Source organism: Canis aureus, chromosome 5 (genome assembly GCF_053574225.1).
Source record: "Canis aureus isolate CA01 chromosome 5, VMU_Caureus_v.1.0, whole genome shotgun sequence".
Taxonomy (NCBI): domain Eukaryota; kingdom Metazoa; phylum Chordata; class Mammalia; order Carnivora; family Canidae; genus Canis; species Canis aureus.
Genome location: NC_135615.1, coordinates 34909663 through 34932542, shown reverse-complemented (window position 1 = coordinate 34932542; position 22880 = coordinate 34909663). Strand labels below are relative to the sequence as shown.

The 22880-nt window shown below is 59.0% G+C and overlaps 1 protein-coding gene across 5 annotated transcripts in view; it reads right to left on the bottom strand.

Annotated features, from left to right (window-relative positions):
• DIP2C (disco interacting protein 2 homolog C) overlaps positions 1-21307 on the bottom strand; it is a 252589-nt gene extending 231282 nt beyond the window's left edge. For 2 of the 5 annotated variants that reach the window (XR_013379581.1, XM_077897377.1), the window contains exon 1: positions 21134-21307. Coding sequence is in view for 4 of the 5 variants with exons in the window: in XM_077897377.1 (XP_077753503.1) it covers positions 21134-21218 (85 nt within the window). In the remaining variant the exon portion in view is untranslated. The remainder of the gene's footprint in view (positions 1-21133) is intronic. The other 3 variants (XM_077897374.1, XM_077897375.1, XM_077897376.1) reach the window with 2 other exon arrangements.
• Positions 21308-22880: the final 1573 nt, after the last annotated feature.

Here is a 22880-nt window from a genome sequence, read left to right as displayed (position 1 = left end):
AAATAAACTCACGCTCCTATGGCCAATTAATCCACGACAAGGAGGCAAGAATATCCAACGGGGGAAAGGACCGTGTCTTCAACAAAGAGTGCTGGAAAACTGGACAGCCACATGCAAAAAGAATGAAACTGGACTGCTTCCTTACACCAACAACAGAGATAAACTCAAAATGGACGAAAGACCTGAATGTGAGGCTTGAAAGCATGAAAGTCCTAAAGAAAACACGGGCGCTCATCTCTAGGACATTGGCCTTAGCAGCATTTTTCTACATGGGTTTTCTCAAAGGACACAAAAGCCAAAATAAACTACCGGGAATGCCCCCAAAATAAGCTTTTGCACAGCAAAGGAAACAATCAACAAAACAAAAAGGCAGCCTCGTGAAGGGGAGCGGAGACCTCGGATGAGGGGCTGACACTGGACCCTCCGAAGAGCTCCTACGGCTCACCGCACACAAGCACGTGACTGAGCGCCAGGCAGAGGACCCGCACGGACGCTTTTTCCAAAGACAACGCGCAGACCGACAGGCCCAAGATGACGCTCAGCATCACTCCACGTCGGGGAAACGCACAGGGAAGCCCAATGGGCTACGGCCTCACGGTCAACACAGGAAACAGGTGTGGCGAGGGTGCGGAGACCGGGAGCGCTGGTGCCTGCTAGCGGGGCGCAGGCGGGTGCAGCCACTGTGGGGAACGCTGTGCAGGGCCCCAGGAACTGACCCAGCAGTGCCCCTGGGGGTTTACAAAGGAAACAAGAACAGTGATGGAGAAGACCCCTGCCCTCTGGGTGCACAGCAGCGCCTCCGCCACAGCCAGGGCGTCCTCGGGCTGAGGATGGGTGCGCTGGGCACCGGCCCGCGGACCGCCTCTCTGCCTTAGGGGGCGGCCCTGCAGGTACTGTGCCGGGAGGAAAGTCGGACGCCACCCCGTCAGTTGTGCAGGTGACTGGGGATCACACGCACACTCCCGCAAGAAGCAGACTAGGCACCTGGGGACAGGAAGGTAAGAGCATGAACTTATACTGACAACCTGGGTCACGGGGCGGGGGGGAATCACAGACAGCTGTGCACGCACCCAGAGCAGCCCCAGTCACCCATTCCACCAGGATGGGCACAGCCTCCCCCATGAACCTCCCTGAAATCAAGGCGACCCCTTCCCACGCAGCGGTGCTCAGGGGACACGTGGCGCTTGGACCTGTGGACAGCCCAGGCTACAGGCGGGGCACACCCTTCTCCCGCGGCCAGGCCACAGCAGTCGGGCGAGGCCACCACAGCCCTGCCTGGGCCTCCACGTGCGGCCCGTGTCTCCTCCGAGCGTGTCCTCCCGACACCAAGGGACCACGCTGTGTCCATGTCCCAGGAAGCCCACCGTCCTGCCAGGTCGAAGGCCAGGAAGTGCCTCGGGGAGGAGGGCAGCAGCACCAGGACCCGGGCCGGGGAGGGCAGCAGCACCAGGACCCGGGCCGGGGAGGGCAGCAGCACCAGGACCCGAGCCAGGAGGACAGCAGCACCAGGACCCGGGCTGGAGAGGGCAACAGCACCAGGACCCGGGCCGGACCAGGCCAGGGAGGGCAGCAGCACCAGGGGCAGGGCTGGGCCGGGGAGGGCAGCAGCACCAGGACCGGGCTGGGCAGGGCCGGGCAGCAGCACCAGGGGCTGGGCCAGGGAGGGCAGCAGCACCAGGAGGGCCTTAGGGAGCCGCGCGCCCCTCGTGTCCCCGGCGGCACGGCCACGTCCCCGGTCACCAGCCGGCACTCGCACAGCAGAGCCGGGAGGCTGCACTTGCACACCCGCACCTGCCTCACGAGGAGGCTCGGGGACCGTGAGCCGTGGACACAGGTGCCGAAACAGGACCCGTGTGGTGCGGCCGGCGCTCCGGTAACCTGATTTCTAGGAATCTAATTTTAAACGTCTGCACAGCTAACACATCACAGAAATACAGCATGTGGAACACTGTGGCAGAAGTACTAAAATATATATATATTAAAAGAAAAAAACACCTAACCAAAAATAAAAGTGGCATTTCAGGCAAAACCCCGGAATTAGAACAGAGCTCTATCCTGAAGCTCTTCAAAACCTTTTTCTTCAACGACGCTCACCCCGTGAGCACTGGCGATCGCGGTCACAGTAGTACGAGAGCTCGGCTCCGAGGACCTGCGTGGGCCCGAGGCCCCGCCCACACCCAGGGCCCCGCCCCTGCCCGAGGCTCCGCCCACACCCGGAGGCCCCGCCCACCCGAGGCTCCGCCCACACCCAGGTCCCGCACCGCCTCGAGGCCCCGCCCCAGCGGCTCGCGTGTTGCCCCGTGGGTCCCCGAGGAGAGGCACCGCCCAACCCCAGGCGGGAGCGGGGTCCAGGGCGCTCGGCCGCTGGGCGAGCCTGGCGCCAGGCACGGCGTGACCCCCATCCACGCCGCGGGCGGGAGGGGGCGGAAACGCAGGAGCCACACTGCAGACTGGCCGCAGGGCTCCCAGCAGCTGCCCCCCCTCCCCGCGCAGAGGCCCGCAGCAGGGCAGGGCAGCCGCGCACCTGCACAGGTGGCCTGGGGCGGGGGCGCACTGGGCCTGGGGGGCCGGCTGCCACCTGGCTGAGCTGCACGCTCCTCACGCAGCAGGTGTGTCTCTTCCTAAAGCAGTTTGTACCCAGTTGTACCGGTTGCAGATTACTTAACTGATAAAATACAACTCCATAAAGAGAAACCAATTCCGTGAAAAGCAGAATGCTTGGCAAAGACTAGACGTAGAAAAATTTATTTTAGTTAAAAAAAAAAAAAAGTGCTTTTAAATAAGAGAAAGTCATGAAAACCTAGGACTCTACGCTGTCCGTGACTTGGCAGGCCGCGGGCTCGGCGTAGGCAGGAGAGCTGAGCTCCGGGGTAGGGCTGCGGCCACCACCCTCAGGGTTCTACTTGAACCTCTTGAGCAGCCAGGGGGTAGGAGGTGCCTCCTGCCCGGGGGAGCCTTCTCAGCACCCAGCCCCTCCAGGACGCACGCGCAGTGCAGGTGGGAAGCGTCCCGGGGGAGCCCCCCACGCAGAGCAGGGCTGAGGTTTTGCTCTACTCCCACATCCAGCTTTTCAATCGCAGCTTAAATAAACTTCGGCCAAAGAAAGGAACTCAGCTGATGAGTGAGCTGGACAGACCAGAAGGGTTCCAGAGCGCACACCCCACAGGCCCCTGTGGGTCCCTCCCCTCCCCTCCCCTCCCCAGAGCACAGAGCAGGAATGGGGCAAACAGCTCCCTAACTAAAGGTGTCTGGGGTGTGTCACAGACCCTCCCTCCAGGAGGGGAGCCATAACCCCCTCCCCAGGGCGGCAGGAAGGTGAGCGTGCCCGTGGGTACACAGATGGAGAGGCACGCGGCCCCTGTGCCAGCAGAGCTATGCAAACACTTCAGGGTCCACACGTCACAAGGGCTGTCACGTCTGGAAAACAAAGCTGTGCAGAAACGCAGGCCTGGCCAGCTGGAGATGTACGTGCCAGCAGGAGGCCCAGCTACCTCCCCGGCAGGGCACCAAACCCACCGTGCCAGGGCTCCCCTTTCTCCACAGCCCTGCCGACACCCGTGGAGTCTCGCCCCTCTCAGGCGTAGGGTGGTAGCTCACTGTGGCTTGGATTTGCATCTCCCTGGTGATGCTGAGCGTCCTCTCGTGGCCCTGCTGGCCGTCCGTAGGTCGTCTGAGGAAAGGTCTATGCAGGCCCTTTGCCCATTTTTTTAACTGGCTCCTGTGTTTAGCTACAGAGTTGCACAAGCACAGTGGGGAAGGACGGGGCTCTCCAACAGGTACTTAGCGCACATAGACAACCACCTGCAGGAGGACGCCGGGCCTGACCTGTGCCACGCACAAAATCACGGGATCTGAAATAGTGAAGCTCCTCGAAGAAACCAGGAGAAAGATCCTGGACGCTGGCCTTGGCAAGGATTTCTTGGACAAGACACCCATCCCAGAGGCAACAAAAGCAAAACTAAACAATTGGGAAGACATCAAAGAGCTTCTGCAGAGCAGAGGAAACCATCAAGGAACTGAAACAGCAGCCGCAGGCCGGAGAGCGTCCTCACGCCCTTGGCCGAGAGGACTTCCAGCCAAAACAAAGCATCACGTTTGTGTTTTCAACCTCGTTCAGTCAATCGTGACATTTAGACGTCTGTCTTTTCTGCAAAGTATGAAGCCTTCTGCAGCGGGCAGGCCTCTATGACGCAAGAGAACGACCGAGCGATTGTTTCCCTCCAGGTGGGAGAAGAGAACAGTTCGGGGAAATCCAGCAACGTTCTGTGAGCTCCTGACTACAAACTACCCAGTCGGCAGCCCTCGAGATGGGCCCTGGCCACACTTACCACCCGCGAGACGTGGGCAAGACATTTAACCTCAAACCCTGGACTAGTTTAATTTCTAACCCTACTTGTTTCCTGTGGTTAAGGGACCACCTGATAAAATGATATACATGACACTAGCCAGTGTCAACATCGCTGGATCATTGTCACCTATGGATCGATGTTAAGACACCGTGGAGAAGTAAAACTTAAAAATATAATGTTAGAGTTTTTAAGATTACAAATGAATTACGGGTCTATGTCACATTTCTTATATCCTTTTATATTCTTAACCTTATAAAATATTTGCATTCTAAAAGTATCTCTGAGGATTTTTTTTTTAAGATTTTATGTATTTATTCATGAGAGAGACAGAGAGAGAGAGGCCGAAACACAAGCAGAGGGAGAAGCAGGCACCATGCAGGGAGCCCGACGTGGGACTCGATCCCAGGTCTCCAGGATCACGCTCTGGGCTGAAAGTGGCGATAAACTGCTAAGCCACCCAGGCTGCCTTATCTGTGAGGTTTTAAAGACTTAATATATGAAGCATTTAAAACTATGCCAAATAGACATCTAAAAACATATAGGAAGCTTTTTAATAAACATCAGGGCAGAAGGAATTACAGCTCCCAATTCAACACACAACTCATAGCAGCAAAGAAGTCAAGGCAATTCGCAGACTCCTAAAGGAATATCTAATAAAATCCAAAAAGTATATTAAAAAGGTTTTCATTATCATCAACTAATAAGGAAACATCTGCTGAATTAGGCCTGGGAAACCCCATCATCCCCCCCCAGCGCCCGATCCTCACCCCGGCAGCTGAGAACAGACCACGCTGCGCGTGGACCATCCAGATGGGAACACAGAGTTTCGAGTCATCAAGTTTCACTGATTCTACAGAAAATAACCCTCACACTCTGCACCTGTGGATCCTTTCACCCTTTACTGTTCCGTTTTGCTTTGTAGGACGAGGTACGTACGCATTTTAACTGTTTGAAGGTTACAAACTTGTGACGTTTCATTAACTTCATTGTACAATGAAAGGGCACCTTTTTCACCAAAAGGGAAAGGGGAAAAATACGCAATTTAAAGACTTTTAATCCTACAAGCCCAGTGATGATATCTAGTTGGCAAAAATGGGGAAAAATTCACTTAAACACTAAATAAACCCTAGAAGTCAGCTTTCCAAGCAAGAACCTACAGAGCTGTTTGGCAGGGCTGGGTTTTCTTTAACGAGACGCCCATAGAGCCTCCCTCAAGGCCCGAGGCACCCGGCTGGCTCCTGCCCCCCTGCAGGGCTGTGCTCTTCCCACGCAGAACCGACCCCCAGCAAGGGCCTCGCTGCTGCCCAGGAAAGAGCCCATCATGGGAACGAGGTGAAAAGTAGGAGATTAGGACACCGGGAGCGGGCTGGTCTCCTACAGGATCTAGTGCCGGGACACCTGGGCCCTCGCTGCCCTGACCCTGACCGGCACCTGTGACCCCAGTAAACGGTCGGGAGGAAACCCAGGTCTCCCGTCACCGTGCCCGACCCCAGGCGGGAGGGCCCGCGGCTGGGGGATGCCGGGAGGGGTAGATTCAGGGCCGGGCATGGGGCTGGGACAACACGGGGCTGGGACGGCACAGCAACCACCCCCGGTCCCTTCTCCTGGGGGGCGGGGGGGTAGGGAATGTGAAATCAGAAAGTTCCAGCCAACAGAGGTCTGAATGTCAGTTTTCTTCAAACTTCTACGGACATAGTTTCCCTTCGCGGCTCCTGGAGGACTGAAGCCACGCACAGGGCAGCGTCCTCCCCAGGCCCCTGGCACCCGGGCCCCCGGCTGGCAGGACTGAGCCAGACGCACACTTCTTTGCTGGGAAGACACCAGGGCAGGAGCCACCGGTCCGAGGGCTGGGCTGCACGCAGCCACCGGGGGAGCCGCACCCTGGCCTCACCCCTGGGCCAGGGTGAACGACCGGGAGCAGGCCTCCCAGGGACTGCACCCAACAGCCAGACTCCTGCCATAAAACAGTTCAGGAGGTCCCCGCGGTGGCCCAAGGACCTGCCCACACCTGTTCAAAGGTTCAAGGGCAAGGGCAGCTCCGACCGAACTGGCTTCCGACAGGTGCAGGAAGGACCCTGGGCCGCCGGAGGCCAGGTGAAAGTGCCTTCGTGGAGGAGCCTGGCCACAGCCAGGCCGCCCGAGGGCGGAGGGGCAGCAGGAACCCCCGGGCACCTTCCTCCAGACAGGAGACAAGGAAACCTGCTTCCACTGGAGTAAAACTCTGATTTGTCTGTAAAGACCGACTATCGTGCTTTATGCTTCCAACATTTTCAGTACCATTTCAAAGGCTTTAAGGCCCTAAATCAGAATTTTCTTTCTACTGGGACACAGAAGTACTTTGGTTAAAGATACATATGGAAATGTGCCAAGAGAAAAGGGGCAATAACACCCTCGGCACGAACGCCCTCCGCCCCGGGACCGCCAACAGCAGCTCTCAGGTCGTTTACAGGAGGGGACGGCGATGTGTATCGCGTCTGCAAGGACAGGTCTTCCCAGGAACGGCGTGGGCTGGGCAGAGGCCTGGGCTGCGAAGGGGCAACCAGCACTTGCAGGGGCTCCAGCCTTACTCGTCTCAGCCAACGAGCACATGGATTAGAGACCCCGGCACGGTGCAGTCCTGGAGGGTGAGCAAGCCCCGGGCACTGCAGGCCGCGGCCTCCAGGGAGAGGGGCCAGGGCAGGCCTGGAGGGGGCGGGTGGGCCTCCCTGGGACGCTCTGGCAGCCTCTCCGACTGGGAAAGGACAGACGTTGGGGCCACTCACCACCCTTTTCCATTTTACAGACTTAGAAATATTTACATACCAAGTGCACTAGTGTGATGCCTCAGGTGTCAGGACCCCACGGACCCTGCACGTCACCCCCCACAGCTGGGTCCTGGCTCACGAGTGGACGGCGGCCGCCTCACCCAAAATGCGGCCCCGAGCTGCAGGAGGGCTGCAGACTCTCCGCCAGCACTCGGCACCGACAGCAACACGTGCACTCTCCTCCTGACCCAGAAAACGTGAAGCGGAACATGTAAACACGCGTCTCCTAGCACAGGGAGCGAGCGGCGGGCTCTGTGACCTCAGCCACAGAAGGGCTCTTCTTGGGCCCTGCTGCTGTGCAGGCCGCGGCGAGGCGGGAGGCCCAGTGCTCGCCGAGGCACACACGCCCCGGGGACATGCCGGCCGAGCGACAGCGGCCTCCAGGTCCCGGAGGACAGCAGCACGCAAGCGGACCCCGGGACCGCTGCCGTTGGGGAGGTGCACGAGCACCTCCGCACAGGCCCGATGCGGGCGACACGGAAGCGGCTGCCACCACTCCCCGGCCGCCCCCGCCTGCGGGAGGGCTCGAGGAGCAGGCGGGTTCAAAAGCCCGTGGCACCTCACCCGAGCCTGCGCTCCCCTGGGGAGGTTCTCACGGGACGCACGTGGACAGACGCGGGCACGCGCAGCTCGGGCAGGGCTCGCCCGCCCATCTGTGAGTCCTCCCCACCTGGGGGTAAACTACGTGGGAGCCCGCTAGCCACCTCTTCAGAAATCTGTTTCTGTGAGCCCATTTGCCCCTTAAACGGGCACCAGCCCCCTCAGGAGCCACAGAAATCGCCAGCGTGCGACAAGAGCCTTTGTCCCGTCAAGGCATCTGGCCCCCAGGCCAACGTCATAAGACGGTGTCCTCTGCTGCCCCTGGAGCCGCTGTGACAGCCCGAGGCGCTCCACAGAGCTCAGGGCGGCGGCATGCCCCGGAGCACCCCAGGGCCCACACCCCAGGGCCGGGAGATGGCTCCGCGGCCTCCAATCTGACCTCGGATTTGCCAAGTCAGTTCTTTCCAGCTGCTTTCCGGCCTCAGGAGGGAGGCCCTGCGGGCAAAGCATCCCTGCGGGGAATCGAAACTACGCCAAGAGCAGAAAGAGCGGTCCTGGGCGGGCGAGAACCCCATCACAGGGCCCATCCACACACACTTGCCCACCTTTGGGCCACACATTCCTTACATAAACTTGCAAGTATTTCCAGCACTTTGAGGACTGTCTCTGGGACACCGTCCCCAGTCTTCCCAGTGGTGGCCTCCGGGAGACAAACTCACCTGGTTTCACCACCACTCATCTGCCTTGGATTCTGTGGGTAGTGAGTTGCCAAACCTGCAGCTTGGGGTCCCTGGAGCCAGGTGTCCCTGCACCCCGGGGTCCCGGCTACAGCAACATGCGATTCCTCATTTGTAGAACTACTGAGCTGTGTGCCGCCACAGGCTCACAGGGCCCAAGGACACACGGGCCAGCGTGGGGCGTCACTGGTGCCGCAGAGGTCAGCCAAGAGCCCGTGGGAGGAGGATTACAATTTTCCACACAATCAACAAGACCGGTGAGGCTTAAGCAAGTAGAAGTTTGTTCACAGGTGCTTGCTCCAAAGACGCCCTTTCCAAAGGTTATCAAGGATCCAGGCAGTCAGGATCCCCCCACACACGCCGTATGGGGGCTAGGGGCCAAAACGAAGACTGAAGGAGGAGGGAGACGTGAGCACGCGAGGCAGAGAGAACCTCAGGAGAACTTACAACAAAGTCCCAAATGAAAATTCAACCCGGGCCTCTGGTCACCTCGCAGACCCGGTCAGCCCAAATTACAAGCAACAGCATTCGCACTTTCATCTGAGCCTACAGGTGATCTCCTGGAAACACCCCACTAGGAAGATAAATCGAAAGAGAAGAAAAATCAATTCACGATGCAGCATAATGACTCAGCCAGACTAACCAAATTAATATAATCTACTGAAAGTCAAATCATATGTTTAAGATTAGGTTATTGTGCAGCTCAGGGGCAACTTTAGATTTAAGATACTTAAAGTGGAAAACGATCATGCTGCCCCTCAATTCTGATCACCAGGGCCCCAGCGAGACCGAGATGGAGTGGCTTTCATCGCTTACAGGACAGATGCGATCATAAACGTGCACAAGTGACCCGAAGACAGGATGGGTCTCTGTGTTTTCTGCTTGCACTAGTCATGGGGCTTCCAGGAGCAGTGGAGCAGTCACAGGACGAGTCCACGGTCGACACATGGTACGTAAACCCATCTTTATTCTGGGATTTATTTAACAAGTCTTCGAGGGTCCCTGCTACGGGAGCATTTATCTTCATTTACGAAGAGCCACGGGCTTTCTGGCTGAGGAAACAGGAGGTCGTACCGTCCACAGTATTTGCACGGCCCGTGTTCTAGCAAAAGGCCCACACGCCTGCAGCATCGCCATCACCAACACACGGATTCAAAATTCTGATGCAAACAGGAATAACCAGGCAACGGGGGGAGCAACAACTAGCGAGAGGTTCTAGAGAATCTGAGACGACATCGCGGGACGGCCAGTGTCGCACGAAGACCTCACCCGTCTCAGTCATCCCTGCCAACGTTGGCCTGGATTAAGACTTTATTTACACACAAAGGAAGCTGTAAGATTTGTTCTGATTTCACTTATAGGTGGGACGTAAGAAAAAAACAAAAAACAAAACAAAACAAAAATACCCCAGATGAACAAATACCCAGAGCACACTGGTTGTCTTCAGAGGGAGGGGGCCCGGGGAGGGCAGGTGAAGAGATGGAGACGTACAGGCGTCCAAACAAGTGACAGGGCTGAGAGGAGCGGCACAAAACACAGCCAGGACCACTGCGGGGACTCTGGAGACAGACGGTGACGACCGTGATGACAGAGAGCGTGCCGTGACGCGTGCGGTTGGCAGACCACTGCGTACACCTGAAACTAATATAAACCTTGTACGTCAACCACGCTTCACTTTGGAAAAAAAAAAAAAAAAGATCTGCCCTAACACGCTTCTCTAATCACTAGATTGTCTTCACGATCATGAGTAACCACTAAATAGCTTCCTCTCAAGGATCTGAAACTAAAAATAGGATGACAAAAGAAAGCCACATCCTGACAACTTTATTAAGCAGATTATAGTTATGAAAATAAAGGATGTTAGAGGCTAGATTCCTAAAATACCCTTCGAAGAACTCTGTACCAGTAACAGCTGGTCGTTGTTACATCAGGTGGAAAAAATGGGATACATGGAAGTAGGTTTAAAAAAAAAATTCACATTCACCATGAAAGTTGGCATCTTTTTTAACATCCTACTTCCTACTTTGGACTTGATCAACCTACTTCGAGAGGGTCGGCCTCAAGTGGGGAGGCAGGAAGGTGCGCGGCAGGCGGCCGAGCCGCGGTGGAAGAGCGCCCAGGGCAAAGCAGGTGCGGCCCGGCAGCAGGCACGTGGCCTAGGCACGCTCTCCCAGCAGGTTTTCCTCTTGCAGGGACACCTGTACCTTGGGTCCCACGTGCTCAAAAAGTAATAGCGCACAGCGAGCAGAGGGCTGCCGAGAAACACACAGAAGCATCCTCCACGACAGAGACCATCCGCGTTTAAAAAAAAAAAAAAGTCTATTTGCAACATCTGACTTAAGAGTCCAACTTGCGCCGTCCATTCCCACTGACGAGACCGCAGCTCCCGGGAACCAGAGAGAAGCGGGTCCGAGCTGCGGGCCTCCCCCCACCCCCGGGAGCTGGGGAGCGGGACATGCGCCGCACTCCGTGGGTCCGGGCACCACCACCTCCCGCACGCGGGGGCTGCGCAAACCTGGCCACCGGCACCCCGCTTCCAGCCCGGAGCCAGGCCACCTTTCCCTGGACAGACGCTGCAGACACGACCCCCGGCACCTACCTCACTTACAGGCTTTTCCCCAGAAACACAAGAATTAACAAGCATTGTCTCTCGACCGAAACGATCAGGATTTCTGATAAAACCATCCTGCCCAGCCTCCTGACTCTAAAGGGCGCTGCGCACGGGCGTCGGCCCCGAAGGGCTCCGTTTTCTGTTTGTCTTCCACGAGAAACGGGTCTCAAACATGCAGATGAAGAGCCGAGTAAGAGACACCCGGGCGCCCGCCCCAGGGGACAAATTAGATTTTTTTTTAAATTTTTTTATTTATTTATGATAGTCACAGAGAGACAGAGAGGCAGAGACATAGGCAGAGGGAGAAGCAGACTCCATGCACCGGGAGCCCGACGTGGGATTCGATCCCGGGTCTCCAGGATTGTGCCCTGGGCCAAAGGCAGGCGCTAAACCGCTGCGCCACCAGGGATCCCCAAATTAGATTTTAAATGTGACGTTCCCGGACGGCACAGGCCTCAGCCCCGTCACAACCACGGGGAAGGGACTGGGAGCAGCGGTGCCGCTGGAGCTGGGACGGCCCACGCATCCCCCGAGCCCATGCTCCCACCGACCCCGGGCCCACGACACCCAAGCTCCACCCCACGGCGCCCACGCTGCCCCCCAGACCCCACAGCCCGTCGTGTCCGAAGGAGCCTGAGCGTAGGCTGGCCCCCAAGCCGTCCAAAGGCGGCCTCGCCGGCTGGGAGGTTAAGAACGGTCAGGAAACCGAGGCTCTAACGAGAGTGGGGAGTTTCTAACCGTTTGAAATCCAGTGTCCTCATCTGTTCAAAGGGAGGAAGTCATTTCCTCAGAAAACCTTTTTAAAAGACTGAAAAAGACCAACATGAAAGCGACAAGGGCACGGGCGGGTGTGCGGCGGGCTCGCAGCTCTGCGCCCCAACGCCGCCAGCCCACGGGGCCCGCCACCACCGACTCGCACAGGCCGAGTGGCCCTGTGACTCACCCGCCCTCCACCCAGGGCACGTTTCACCCAGAACCCGACGTGTGCCAACCAGGAGCCCGAGTCATCAAGGAAACAAAATTAAGGCGACTTCCTGCCTGTGTCCAGGGCCAGATCTCCCCGAGAAGAGGGAAGAAATTCTAGGAGAACAGCACTAAGTCCCTCGCTAGCGGGACGGCGGAGTCGCTTATCCCGTCTCCGGGCGGGGAAAGAAAAGCAAACTCTGCTTCCTTCTCCTACGAAGTGAGAAGCCACCGAAGCCTGGGCACCGCGATCGGCAGCCAGCAACCGGCAGCGCAGCCCTCACGGCCGCCAGGGTCGCGGGAAGGTGGCTGTCGCGCGGGCGAAGCGCAATGTGAGCCAGGCCACGCTCACAGCGGGTCTCCCCGCGACGGGACGGCGACGCGTGGTCGCACGTTAGCAACGAGGTTGCACGGCGAGGGGATAGGCTCTTCCTGGGCTTTAAGCGTGTAGGTTGAACGACCCCGGATAATCCCATCCGGCCGTGGCCCACATTGCTCCTCAGAGGCCACCATCCACTATGAAGCCCACCGGCTCTGACGCCCGCTCTGTTGGCAGAAGGAAGTGAGAACGGGACATGCCAAGCCTGATCGTGCTCACCCAAGAACCCAGTGGTCCGTGCCCGGTTCCCGCGTCAGGTTACTTTCAAGTAGTTATTACACGTGATTGAAGCCGTAGCCTCTCCAACACCATTAAGTCCACAGGGTGCGGGTTGGGGCAGGGGTACCCCAACACCCTACTGCCCGTGTTTGTCTTACTAGACGCTTTGAGCGGCACTTGCATGGGGCACGCAGCTAGGCCCCCAACTCTTGGTTTTGAGGCTCAGGTCACGACCCTGGGGTCATGAGATCGAGCCCCATGTCGGGCTCCCACTCAGCACTGAGCTTACTTGAGATTCTCCCTCCATCGACCTCCCACTCGTGCTTGTGTGCGATCTTGCTCGCTCTAAAATAAGCGAATCTTTTAAAAAATAATACAATAAAAAATAAAAGCAGCCTATGAAAGTTGACAAGGAAAAGCTGGCATGCACGATCACAAACCCAAACAGCGCTCAACCCAGGTGACTGGCCGGGCGAACGTGGAGGACACGCCCCAGGATGTCCGCGATGTCGCCGTGCAGGACAACGCCCTAGGGTGCTCAGCAGGCGGGGCCCGGGGCCCTCGGCACAGCTCTGAGTCCTCCGAGTGGCCTGGCCTCTCAGACCCGCCCTGGGCTCCCGGGATCCCACCTGCAGGTCTTGTCAGGTGACGTCCATGTGCACATATCAGCGGAAGGGGCATGGTGACGGGGTTCAGCCCAGCATCTCTGCACACACTGAAGGAGGAACACGTGCGGCAGAAGAAAGTTGTCCCGTGTCACAGCCAGGGGAGTCCTGGGCCTCAGGGGGCATCCAGCCCGCTCCCCCAGGTAGCTTCAGGAGTAGCTCCAGCTGGAAGCCCAACGCAGCCCAGAGACACGCCAGGACTGTGAGGTACATACAGTGTGCGTCCCAGGTACACCTGGGCCAGAGCCTAAGACGTGCTGGCCAGGTACACCTGAGCCAGAACCTAACCAGGATGTGCCACCCAGGTACAGCTAGAGCGGAGCCTAACTAGGATGTGCTGCCCAGGTACACCTGGGCCAGAGCCTAACTAGAACATGCCACCCAGGTACACCTGGAGTGGAGCCTAACTGGGACGTGCTGCCCAGGTACACCTAGGCCAGAGCCTAACTGGGACGTGCTGCCCAGGTACACCTGGGCCAGAGCCTAACTGGGATGTGCTGCCCAGGTACACCTGGGCCAGAGCCTAAATAGGATGTGCTGCCTAGGTACACCTGGAGCAGAGCCTAACTAGGACGTGCTGCCCAGGTACACCTGGGCCGGAGCCTAACTATGATGTGCTGCCCAGGTACACCTGGAGCAGAGCCTAACTAGGACGTGCTTCTCCTACCTGGATAAAGTCAGCAGCAGGGGAGGCCAGGGATAGAAGCACCAGGAGCTCTGTCCCAGTGGACACACCTGGGAGAGAAAGAGTAGACCTGGGTATTTACCAGGCAGACGTCATGGCATGACGTCACCGACCCTCAATGCTACAGGGTGGGTTAGCAGCTCCACCTGACAGCTGAGGAACAGGCCGGGGGGCACTGGCTCGTTCCCCCGACGATGCCGTGAGCGTGGAGCAGGGCCCCACACACTCACCAGCTGCACAGCACTCGGGAGGAGGTCTTCTCAATGGACAGACTCCTGTGTTCAGTCCAGAGAACCTCAAGATCCTCCCACAAATCCCTGCAAATAGGATTCAGAAAAACATCCAAAGAGATTCGGGAAGCACAGAAGAAGGTCATCCACAAGTTAAAAATGGAAGTTTGTGCTTTACGTTCCCGCTGCACTAAACTCCCACCCCCTGAGGGCTGCCGGCCACCCGTCCTTTCTGAAGCACTCGGCCAGCGAGAGTATTTCATCTCCTCTCCTCCGACGACAGCGGCTTTGCACCTGCTCTTCAACACATGTGACGTCCTATCGAGGATGTCGGCCGCGCCTGTCGGCACACGGAATACCCCGGCCTGGCTGAGCGCGCTGTCTGCAGCCCAAGCCTAGGCTCCGCGTGTACTCGTCTCTTCACAAAGACCGCTCGAGCTCCCCGCGAGGTTAAGTAAGAACACGGTTTACGTTTCCGTCTTCATTTCAGGTAAAATGGCCTACGAAGCGTATTTTTCCCCAAGAAGCACCTCTTGATACTTCCTCAGAAAGACCGTCAGGGTGGACCGGGCCAATTTCATCTTTACAGGGAGGGGGCTTCGGCTCGGCGAGAAAGGAGAACGGGGAGTAACGCAAGGGTTCAGAGTAGACGCTCATGTGATGTCCTGAGGCGACGTCAAGGAGTGTGGCTCTGTGTCAGAGCAGGGCACACCGGCCCCGCCTGGCCGGGCCACGCAAGTGTGCACTCAGGGAACTCTGGCACATGTGCCCCCTGCCCCCCAGGCTGTCTGTTCGCTGAGCTCCTGACACAGGCCCGGCTACGCTCGCAAGACACTTGGTCAGAACACGAGGAGAATCATCCTGTGATTCTGGAACCAAGTTTCCCTCCGCACCCGACAAGTGCCCAGAAGAGAAGCCAGACCCATGAACGCCGCCACCACCTCCACCGCAACCCAGCCCCGAGCCGGCTGCAGCTGAAGCAGCCCCCACGGAAGGCTGATGTGTTTACACAGACTTTGTAAGTCATTTTTAAGTTATTCAATTTATTATTAAATTATTAAATGACCTAACCAGATAATTCAGTAAAAATAGAAATTAGTTCATAATTGTGAATAAAAATTAAAATGTAATGAATCCCGTCCCCGGTGCTGGTAGACTGGTGTGGATCTGGCCCATGGGCTCCAACCATTTCATTAGGACACAGAAACAGATTTCCATCCCAATCAGCAAACACAGGATTTAAAACCAGCAGCCCAGAAGAAAGACACATTCCTAACCCAGCATCAACCACAGAATCCCTTCATTTCTCATTATCTTGGATAGTGTGGTCTTCTTTTTTTTTTCCTCCTGATTTTTAATACCCACTGTACAAAGCCCTTTAGTAAAGAACGGTCTCGATTTGGGATGCGCACGGCACGGAGAGCCCGTTTCACCCGCCCAGGAGGTCCAGGCCCAAAGCTAAACAGCAGCTTCCCTCCCGGAAAGGGACTGCTCGACTGCTCGCTGTAATTTTAATTTTTGCAACACAGTATCTTAGCATTTTCCCACTTTATTTGTCTCGGGCTTGTTAAAACAAATAACCCCAACCGGGTCCCAAAGAAGGAAGTGCGGAATACGTGTGTTTGGAGAGCCCGGGCACGCGCTCCGCGGCGTGTCGACTCCGGTATCCCGGCCCACGCCAGCTGGGATTCCCGGTCGGCGTCTCCTCTCTGGGAGCGCTATTTATTATCATCACCAACAAATGGATGCAATTAGTTCTTTGGAGATGTGACACGTTTCTGACCCTCTTAGCAGAAAAGAACGGAGCGTTGGTAACAATAGGTCACCTCCGAATGGTGTGCAAACACACACACAATCACACACAATCACGAAAAAGGAACTGAAGTGGCAACTTCCAGAGTAGAAGAGAAAGAGGAGCTGCAACGTGAGAGGGGTGCCAGCCGATAACGGGCGGCCGGAAACCTATCACATCACCCCAGACGCCTTACAGCAGATAAAACGTCCGCTACTCCCAGGATCAGCAGTGATATGCAAAACTATGTCAAAGAACCGTGACCAAGAACTTGATTTTTTTTTTTTATGATTTTGTTTATTTATTCATGAAAGACACACAGAGAGAGAGAGGCAGAGACAGGCCGAGGGAGAAGCAGTCTCCATGTGGCGAGCCCGATGCGGGACTCGATTCCGGGACCCTGGCGTCCCGCCCAGAGCTGAAGGCAGGTGCTCCACCCCTGAACCCCCCCGGGCGCCCCAAGAACTTGATTTCTTTTTCAGGGCACTTGAACAATTATGACAAGAACTGGAAGTGATCTTGAATAACATGCCTCGGCTCTGAACTGGTGAGTCAGTCTATATATATATACATCCCCGTGACATCAAGACGAAGATTATCCAATACATTCTCGTTACAATTCAGAAGAATGCTACAACTCATCCCATAAATCACTGCTTTAAAAAATAATAAAATAAAATAAACCAGCTCTAAAAAAAGAGTCAACCCATTTGCAAAAGGCTGGGATGAGGAAGGCAGAGTGACTCATAACATCCAACAGCTTGTAGCCTCCAAACCATAACAAGCGTATAAAGCCAGTGGGCCCCGCATAAAACAAAATAGAGTCATTGTTAGCGCTTTGACCTCTGAGGCTCAGATCTGAGCATAACCAGGGCGTCAAATATCCTCTGAGCCCTTGGAACAATTTTACAGATCTGTGCCTTTCGTGTGTGTGTGTGCGTGTGTGTGTGTGTGTTTACTCGCCCAGCTTCCCGGCTAAATTTGACATCTATATTTATTCATCGGGAAAAGAACATTCGCGTTTAACTATTTTCCTAACTCCGAAGAACTCTTATCATTCGAGTCCACACATTTCCAATCCCACGCCCACCGATGCTGCCATTTTGTAAATACTTTTTCTTTAAACACAGGTAACAATATTTTCCATCTGCCATGCCAGGGACTCCACCCCCTTCACCCCAATTCTTCCTGCTATTGGACAACTGTGAGGTAGATAGAACATTTTGTGGCCAGTCCTGAGGTCTATTCCAGCTGGGGGGCAGGGGGTGCCTGTGGCCCTCAGCTCGCCCCCTCCACCTGCTGGCCCTGTCCCTTCCTCCTCTACAATTATGACAACTGATCAGTGGACGTCTGCAGGAAACCGGGGGGGGGGGGTTGTTTTGTTTTTTGGTTTTCTTTGGCACATTTGTTGTCCAGAGTCAACTACGTCCTTTCAGTGAGGATGATGTTCACAAGGTCTGGGTGGCGGGAGACTTTGGAAGGCGGTCCTGCGGGGTCCGCAGGGTCAGAGCCGCAAGATCTGCAGTTACGGGGCCCCCAGGACACGGGGCCAGGACTCGAGGGCCAGAGCTAAGCGTACCTGTCACCTTGGGCCCAACAGTCCTGAAAATCTACAAGCATCTCGGGGCCCACGCCTCTCACTTCGCGCTCTTTGGTGCCGGGAATGTGAGTGCAAACTGCGAGAATGCAGTTAAAAACAAAACAAAACACCCTTGACCTACACAAAGAACCACAAAGAATGGGGCATAGGTGAGCTTGCGCCCCCCGCGTCCCGCAGTGGGGCTCGCTCGCCACGGAAGTGCTCCTCCCACTGCGCTGGACACTCCCGACGCGACTGTGGCTGAACCAATCTGGAATGTTAATCAGTGAAGCAGGACAAGGACTGAATCACCCCCGGAAGCAAAAGTCAGGGGACAGCGGACGCACCAACAAAACCCCGCGACGTGAAACACGGCATCTGTTTCTTAAAGGCCTCTCCTCCACAGACACCAAGCAATCCTCGCAGGCCATATCCCGGCGGTTTCTCCAAGATCCACGAAAATAAGAATCCAGCCGCTCCCGCAGGAGAGAAGCGGGGTGTCCGCACAGCCCACAAAACAACCCACAGCCAACGCAGAGACTTCCTGCTACCTTTCAATCAACAACTGAAATTTTTTCCGAAGACCCAAGTCTCTTCTACGTTTTGTTTCTTCTTTTTTCGACTGCTTCTATTTAAAGCTCTTCCTTAAGTATTTGACTTAAAAATATATTTTTAGATATTTACTTACGCGTTAATGAAATTAATTATTTGGCGGCCCTCTTTTTTTTAAAGATTTTATTTATTTATTCATGAGAGACACAGAGAGAAGGGCAGAGACACGGGCAGAGGGAGAAGCAGGCTCCACGCAGGGAGCCCGACGTGGGACTCGATCCTGGATCCCGGGGTCACGCCCTGGGCTAAAGATGGCGCGAAACCGCTGAGCCCCCCAGGCTGCCCTTGGCGGCCCTCTTAAAGCCAAAAAGGAAAGCACCCAATTCCAACAGGCCACCACGTCGGAAAGGAAGAAGAAACCACGGGGGTTGGGGGGGAAGGAGACCCAGCCACTGACCGGGCCATGAGCCCACTCCCCGCACCCCGCACACACGCGGCTCAGGCACGTCCAGACCCAGGGCCGGGGGCCGCCTGCCACCTCGCCCCGCACGACGCGTGCAACTTCGGGGACCTGCCGCTCCCGGGGAGGGAGGCCCCCCGTGCTCACGGGGGCGCAAAAGGAAAAGGAGGCCGAGTTCTGCAGCCGGAGTCCGTCGGCAGCCCTCACCCAGTGACCCAGGAAGGCGACAGCACCGCGGCCTCCGACACGATGCAGGGCAGCGCACCGGCCGACCCCGGGGACCGGCTGCCGTGCTCTGTCAACTGACATCACGTGTGCTTCACACACAACTGCTTTCCCCCTGCTCTGAAGCAACGAGGCCCCGGGAGTCCCACGCTTCCACGATGGTTGCTGATGCTGTCGTTCGGGACGAAGACTCAAGGGTTCTCTCAGGACCGCGGCTAAAACGGGATAAACGCTGATTTAACTTTTTCACGTTGCGAGTGGACACGCCCAGGGATTTTTAAGTTCCCCAATGTGAAAACAGAGATTTCTGGTCCTTCCAATCTTTGGCTCCTCTGAACACTGGAAAACAAGTTGATCCATGCAACTGAAGCACGAAAGGTGTTCTGTGTGGTTACGGGACCTGGAGTCCCAGATGACCCTAAAGAACGCTCCGTCCCTCGTCCATCACTCGGCAGCGACAGAGCAGGTCCGAGATGACACAGCTACTGCGCGGCCTGAGGGGAGGGGGGCTGACAGGCCAACGTGCTGACCGTCCGACTGCTCCGCTCTTCAGTGTTCAGCCTGGGTCTAGCGCGGTTTGCAGGAAAGGAGAAAAGACCACGAATCTCCCGCGGGCCAAGACATCAACGAGAAACCCGCTAAGCCCTTTCTAAAGGCCTGTCAGACACGAGGTGTTCACGGAGACTCGGACTGTGTGAACCTGGGCCGAACGTGGCTCTCTACCCTCTGGGCGGTGGGGACGTAGCACTCATTCCTCCTCCAAGAAGGATGGCCGGGGGCAGGCCAGTGTCATCCAACAGGGAAGTGCGCCCCAAGTCTACAGCCACGAGCAATGCTCCCCGTGCAGCCAGAGGCGGCGGCCCACACGTCCTGCATGGTCCCAGGCTCCAGGAGTGGCTGTGAGCTGCGTCCAGGCCAGTCCCATAGGGCTCTGACGGCTTCCCACTTTGGTGACACAGCTGGGGTGTCGACACTTGCTGTTGGTGTAAGGCGGACACAGCAGCCGCGTTGAGGGAAAGCATGAACGCCAGGTTGCCACAAGGAACACAGGACGCAATGTGCGACGAAGACCAGGAGGGCCGCAGGGTGAGGGTTCCTCCTAAAATCACAGCGCTTGGGCACATATTTTCCACTGGAGAGTCCGTCCCTCCAAACGACGTGTCCACGCTGCACCCTTCACCTGCCAGCTTAAATCTAAGCATCGATCCCAGCTGCCGGGCCCGTGTGCCCCCTGCCTTCAGGTCCTCCGAGGTACCAGCAGAGCCTTCGTCGCCTTCCACCAGCCGGAATAGTGTCTGCTAAGCACACAGAGTCCAGGAAACAGCTTCCTCTCCTCCCACGGGACTGCCTCCCGTTACAGAACATCACAATACCCTGCAGCACCCCAAATTCAAAACAGAAAGACAGAAAGATGCTCCCTCCCTGCAGACCTGAAAGGCCGGTAGCCCCGGGCCACAGCCCCAGGAGCATCCTTCCTGGGCCTGAGCGTGTTGGAAGGGGAAGCACCGAGTCCCATCAGCTCCTCCCTGCTGATGAAAATTGGCACGAGCGAGTGTACTTTCTGGCTCCCCGCCCTCCGGGAACCGTTACACACGCGCGCACACACACACACACAAAAGTTCACCAGGCTGCACCGCTCCGACCACGCAACCCGCTTGGGCCCGCAGGCCAGGGCGCCGGGGCACCAGGCCACAGTCGGAACCGGAGCGGCTGCTGCTTCCAGGAACCCCGACCCGACCTCCAAGGAGTGACAGTCGGGCGCGTGACCCGGCTCAGGAGCGCGGGCGCCCGCAGGACCCGCGCCCGGACCCCGCGGCCGCCGCACCATCGCGCAGGGTCGCCGCGGGGAGGCCCCGGCTCGCGGCCGCACAACAAAGGCGGCGGGTGGCGGGGTCGCGGGGTCGGGGGGGCACAGCCCGGGCCGCCCCCACCCCCCCGCGACCCCGCGACCCCGCGACCCGAGTCCGCGCGAGCACAGGCCGCCGGCAGCTCGGCGCTCAGGCCGCGGACGGGCCCGGGCGGCGGGGAGCGCACGGACGCGCACCAAGGACACGGCGGCTGCAGGCGGCCCCCCGCCCCCGCCCTGCACCCCCGCCCCCCCGCCCTGCACCCCCCCGGGCCGCCGCAGCGCCCCGACCCGCCGGCTGCCGCAGCTCGGGGAGGGCCCGGCCTCGGCCGCGGGCGGGAACAGGGCCGCGCGCCCCCCCCGCGCCCCCTGCCCGGCCGCGGCGCCCTCGCCCCCGCCCCCCCGCCGCCCTCCCCGCCCCCTCCCCCCGCTAACCCCCGCCCCCCCCCCCCCCCCCCCCCGCGCCAGCGCGGCCGGCCGGGCGCGGGGCCTGTTACCTTCCGACAGCTCCAGCTCCAGCTCGGCCAGCCGCGCCCGCACCTCCAGGGGCAGGGCCATGCCCTCCAGCCCGCGGTCCGCCATGCTCGCCGCGCCCGCCCGGCCGCTCCCTTTGTTCCAGGCCGCGGTCTGGCCGCTCCTCGCGCCCCGCGGACCCGCACCGAGCGCGGCAGGCCGGGCGCGGCGCAGCGAGCGCTCCTCCCCCGGCGCCGCCCCCGCGCGGCCCCGACGCCCGGCCTCGCGCCCGCGCCCCCGCCGCCCCCGCGCGCCCCCGCCCCGCCCGCCTGCCCCGCCCCAAGCTCCGCCGGCCGCGCTGACCGCGGGGGCGCGCGGGGGGGAGGGAGGGGGAGGCCGGGAGGGGGGACGCGAGGGGGCGCTCGGGGCGGGGGCGGGGGGAATGGGGGGGGCGCTCCGGGAGGGCCGGCGGGGGGCTGAGGATGCGGAGGGGGGCGCTCCGGGCGGGGCGGGGGGGCTAGGGATTTGGGGGCGCCGGGAGCGGGGGCGGGGGGAGGCCGGGGACTGGGGGGAAGGGAGGGGCTCGCTCCGGGAGGGGTGCGGGGGGTGGGGGGCGGCGCTGAGGATGAAGCAGGGGCGCCGGGAGGGGGCGCCGGGGCGGAGGGATGGGAGGGGCGCGGGGGGGGGGCGCTGAGGACGGAGCAGGGGCGCGCGGGGCGGGGATGGGAGGGGCGCCGGGAGCGGGGGCGCTGCGGGCGGGGGGGGGGGGCCAGGACGCCCCGGTGGGCGCGCGCGGGGGTGGGGATGGGAACTGGGGACTGCGGAGCGGGACGCGCGGGGGCGGGGACGCGATCGCGGGGGGGGGGGGGGGTCGGCCGGGAGCGCGCCGGGAGGGCGGCGGGGGCGCGGGCGGGGCGCGGGCACGCGCGGCGGAGGTGGGGGCGCGGCGGGCGGGCGCAGCGCGCGCTCCGGGGACGCGCTCGGGGACGCGCTCGGGGACGCGGGGCGCGCGCCCCGGCCCGGCCCAGCCCAGCCTCCGCCTCCAACCGGCTTAAAGCAAAAATACCTGCTAGAGCCGGGCCTGCCGTGCAGACTTACATGGAGGTCTGCGCCCGGAGGGCGGGATGTTTTCCGTGAATACGTGGGGGGAAGGGCGGGTGGCAGCGTGGCCGTGGGCAGGGGAGTCGGGAAGTCCCTAATCTGGCTCTAGAACGGGCCAGCCTGTGCCCTTGGGCTAATCCGCGCCCCACCCGGGCTGTTTCTCGGCCTGGGAAAGGAGAAGAAGTGGACCCACCTAATCCCCGCCTCCCCAGGCAGCCTCAGGGCTGTGGCCCGATGACACAGGGCCAGGGGACCCCGCGTCCCCAGACCGGGGGCTGCCGCGTCTCCCAAGGCCCTGGCGGCGAGGGTTTTGGGACATGGCTGGAGGCCCTTTTCCTTCCAGTCACTCAGGCCTGCCCCTTGGAGGGTCACCTCTGTGCCCTAACTACCAAATCTGGGCCTCTGTCCTGATGGTTTGTTCCCCTGGCCCACTGAAGACCCTTGCTGGGATGCGCCCCCCCCCCCATCCCGAACTCCACAAACCCAAAGTAGGCCAGCTCCTTCGGACTTCTAACTATTTCTACCATTTCCTTAATTATTCGGGCTGGAAACTCCTGCAGACTCTCTTCCCGGGGCTGCACACACACTCTGCTCCTCCGTCCTCCCAAGGCCATGGCAGGAGGCCTGGATCATTCCAGGTCATCCCTGTGACCCCTCCTAGCGCTGCCCTGGAGCGTTCCCACCTGGTTC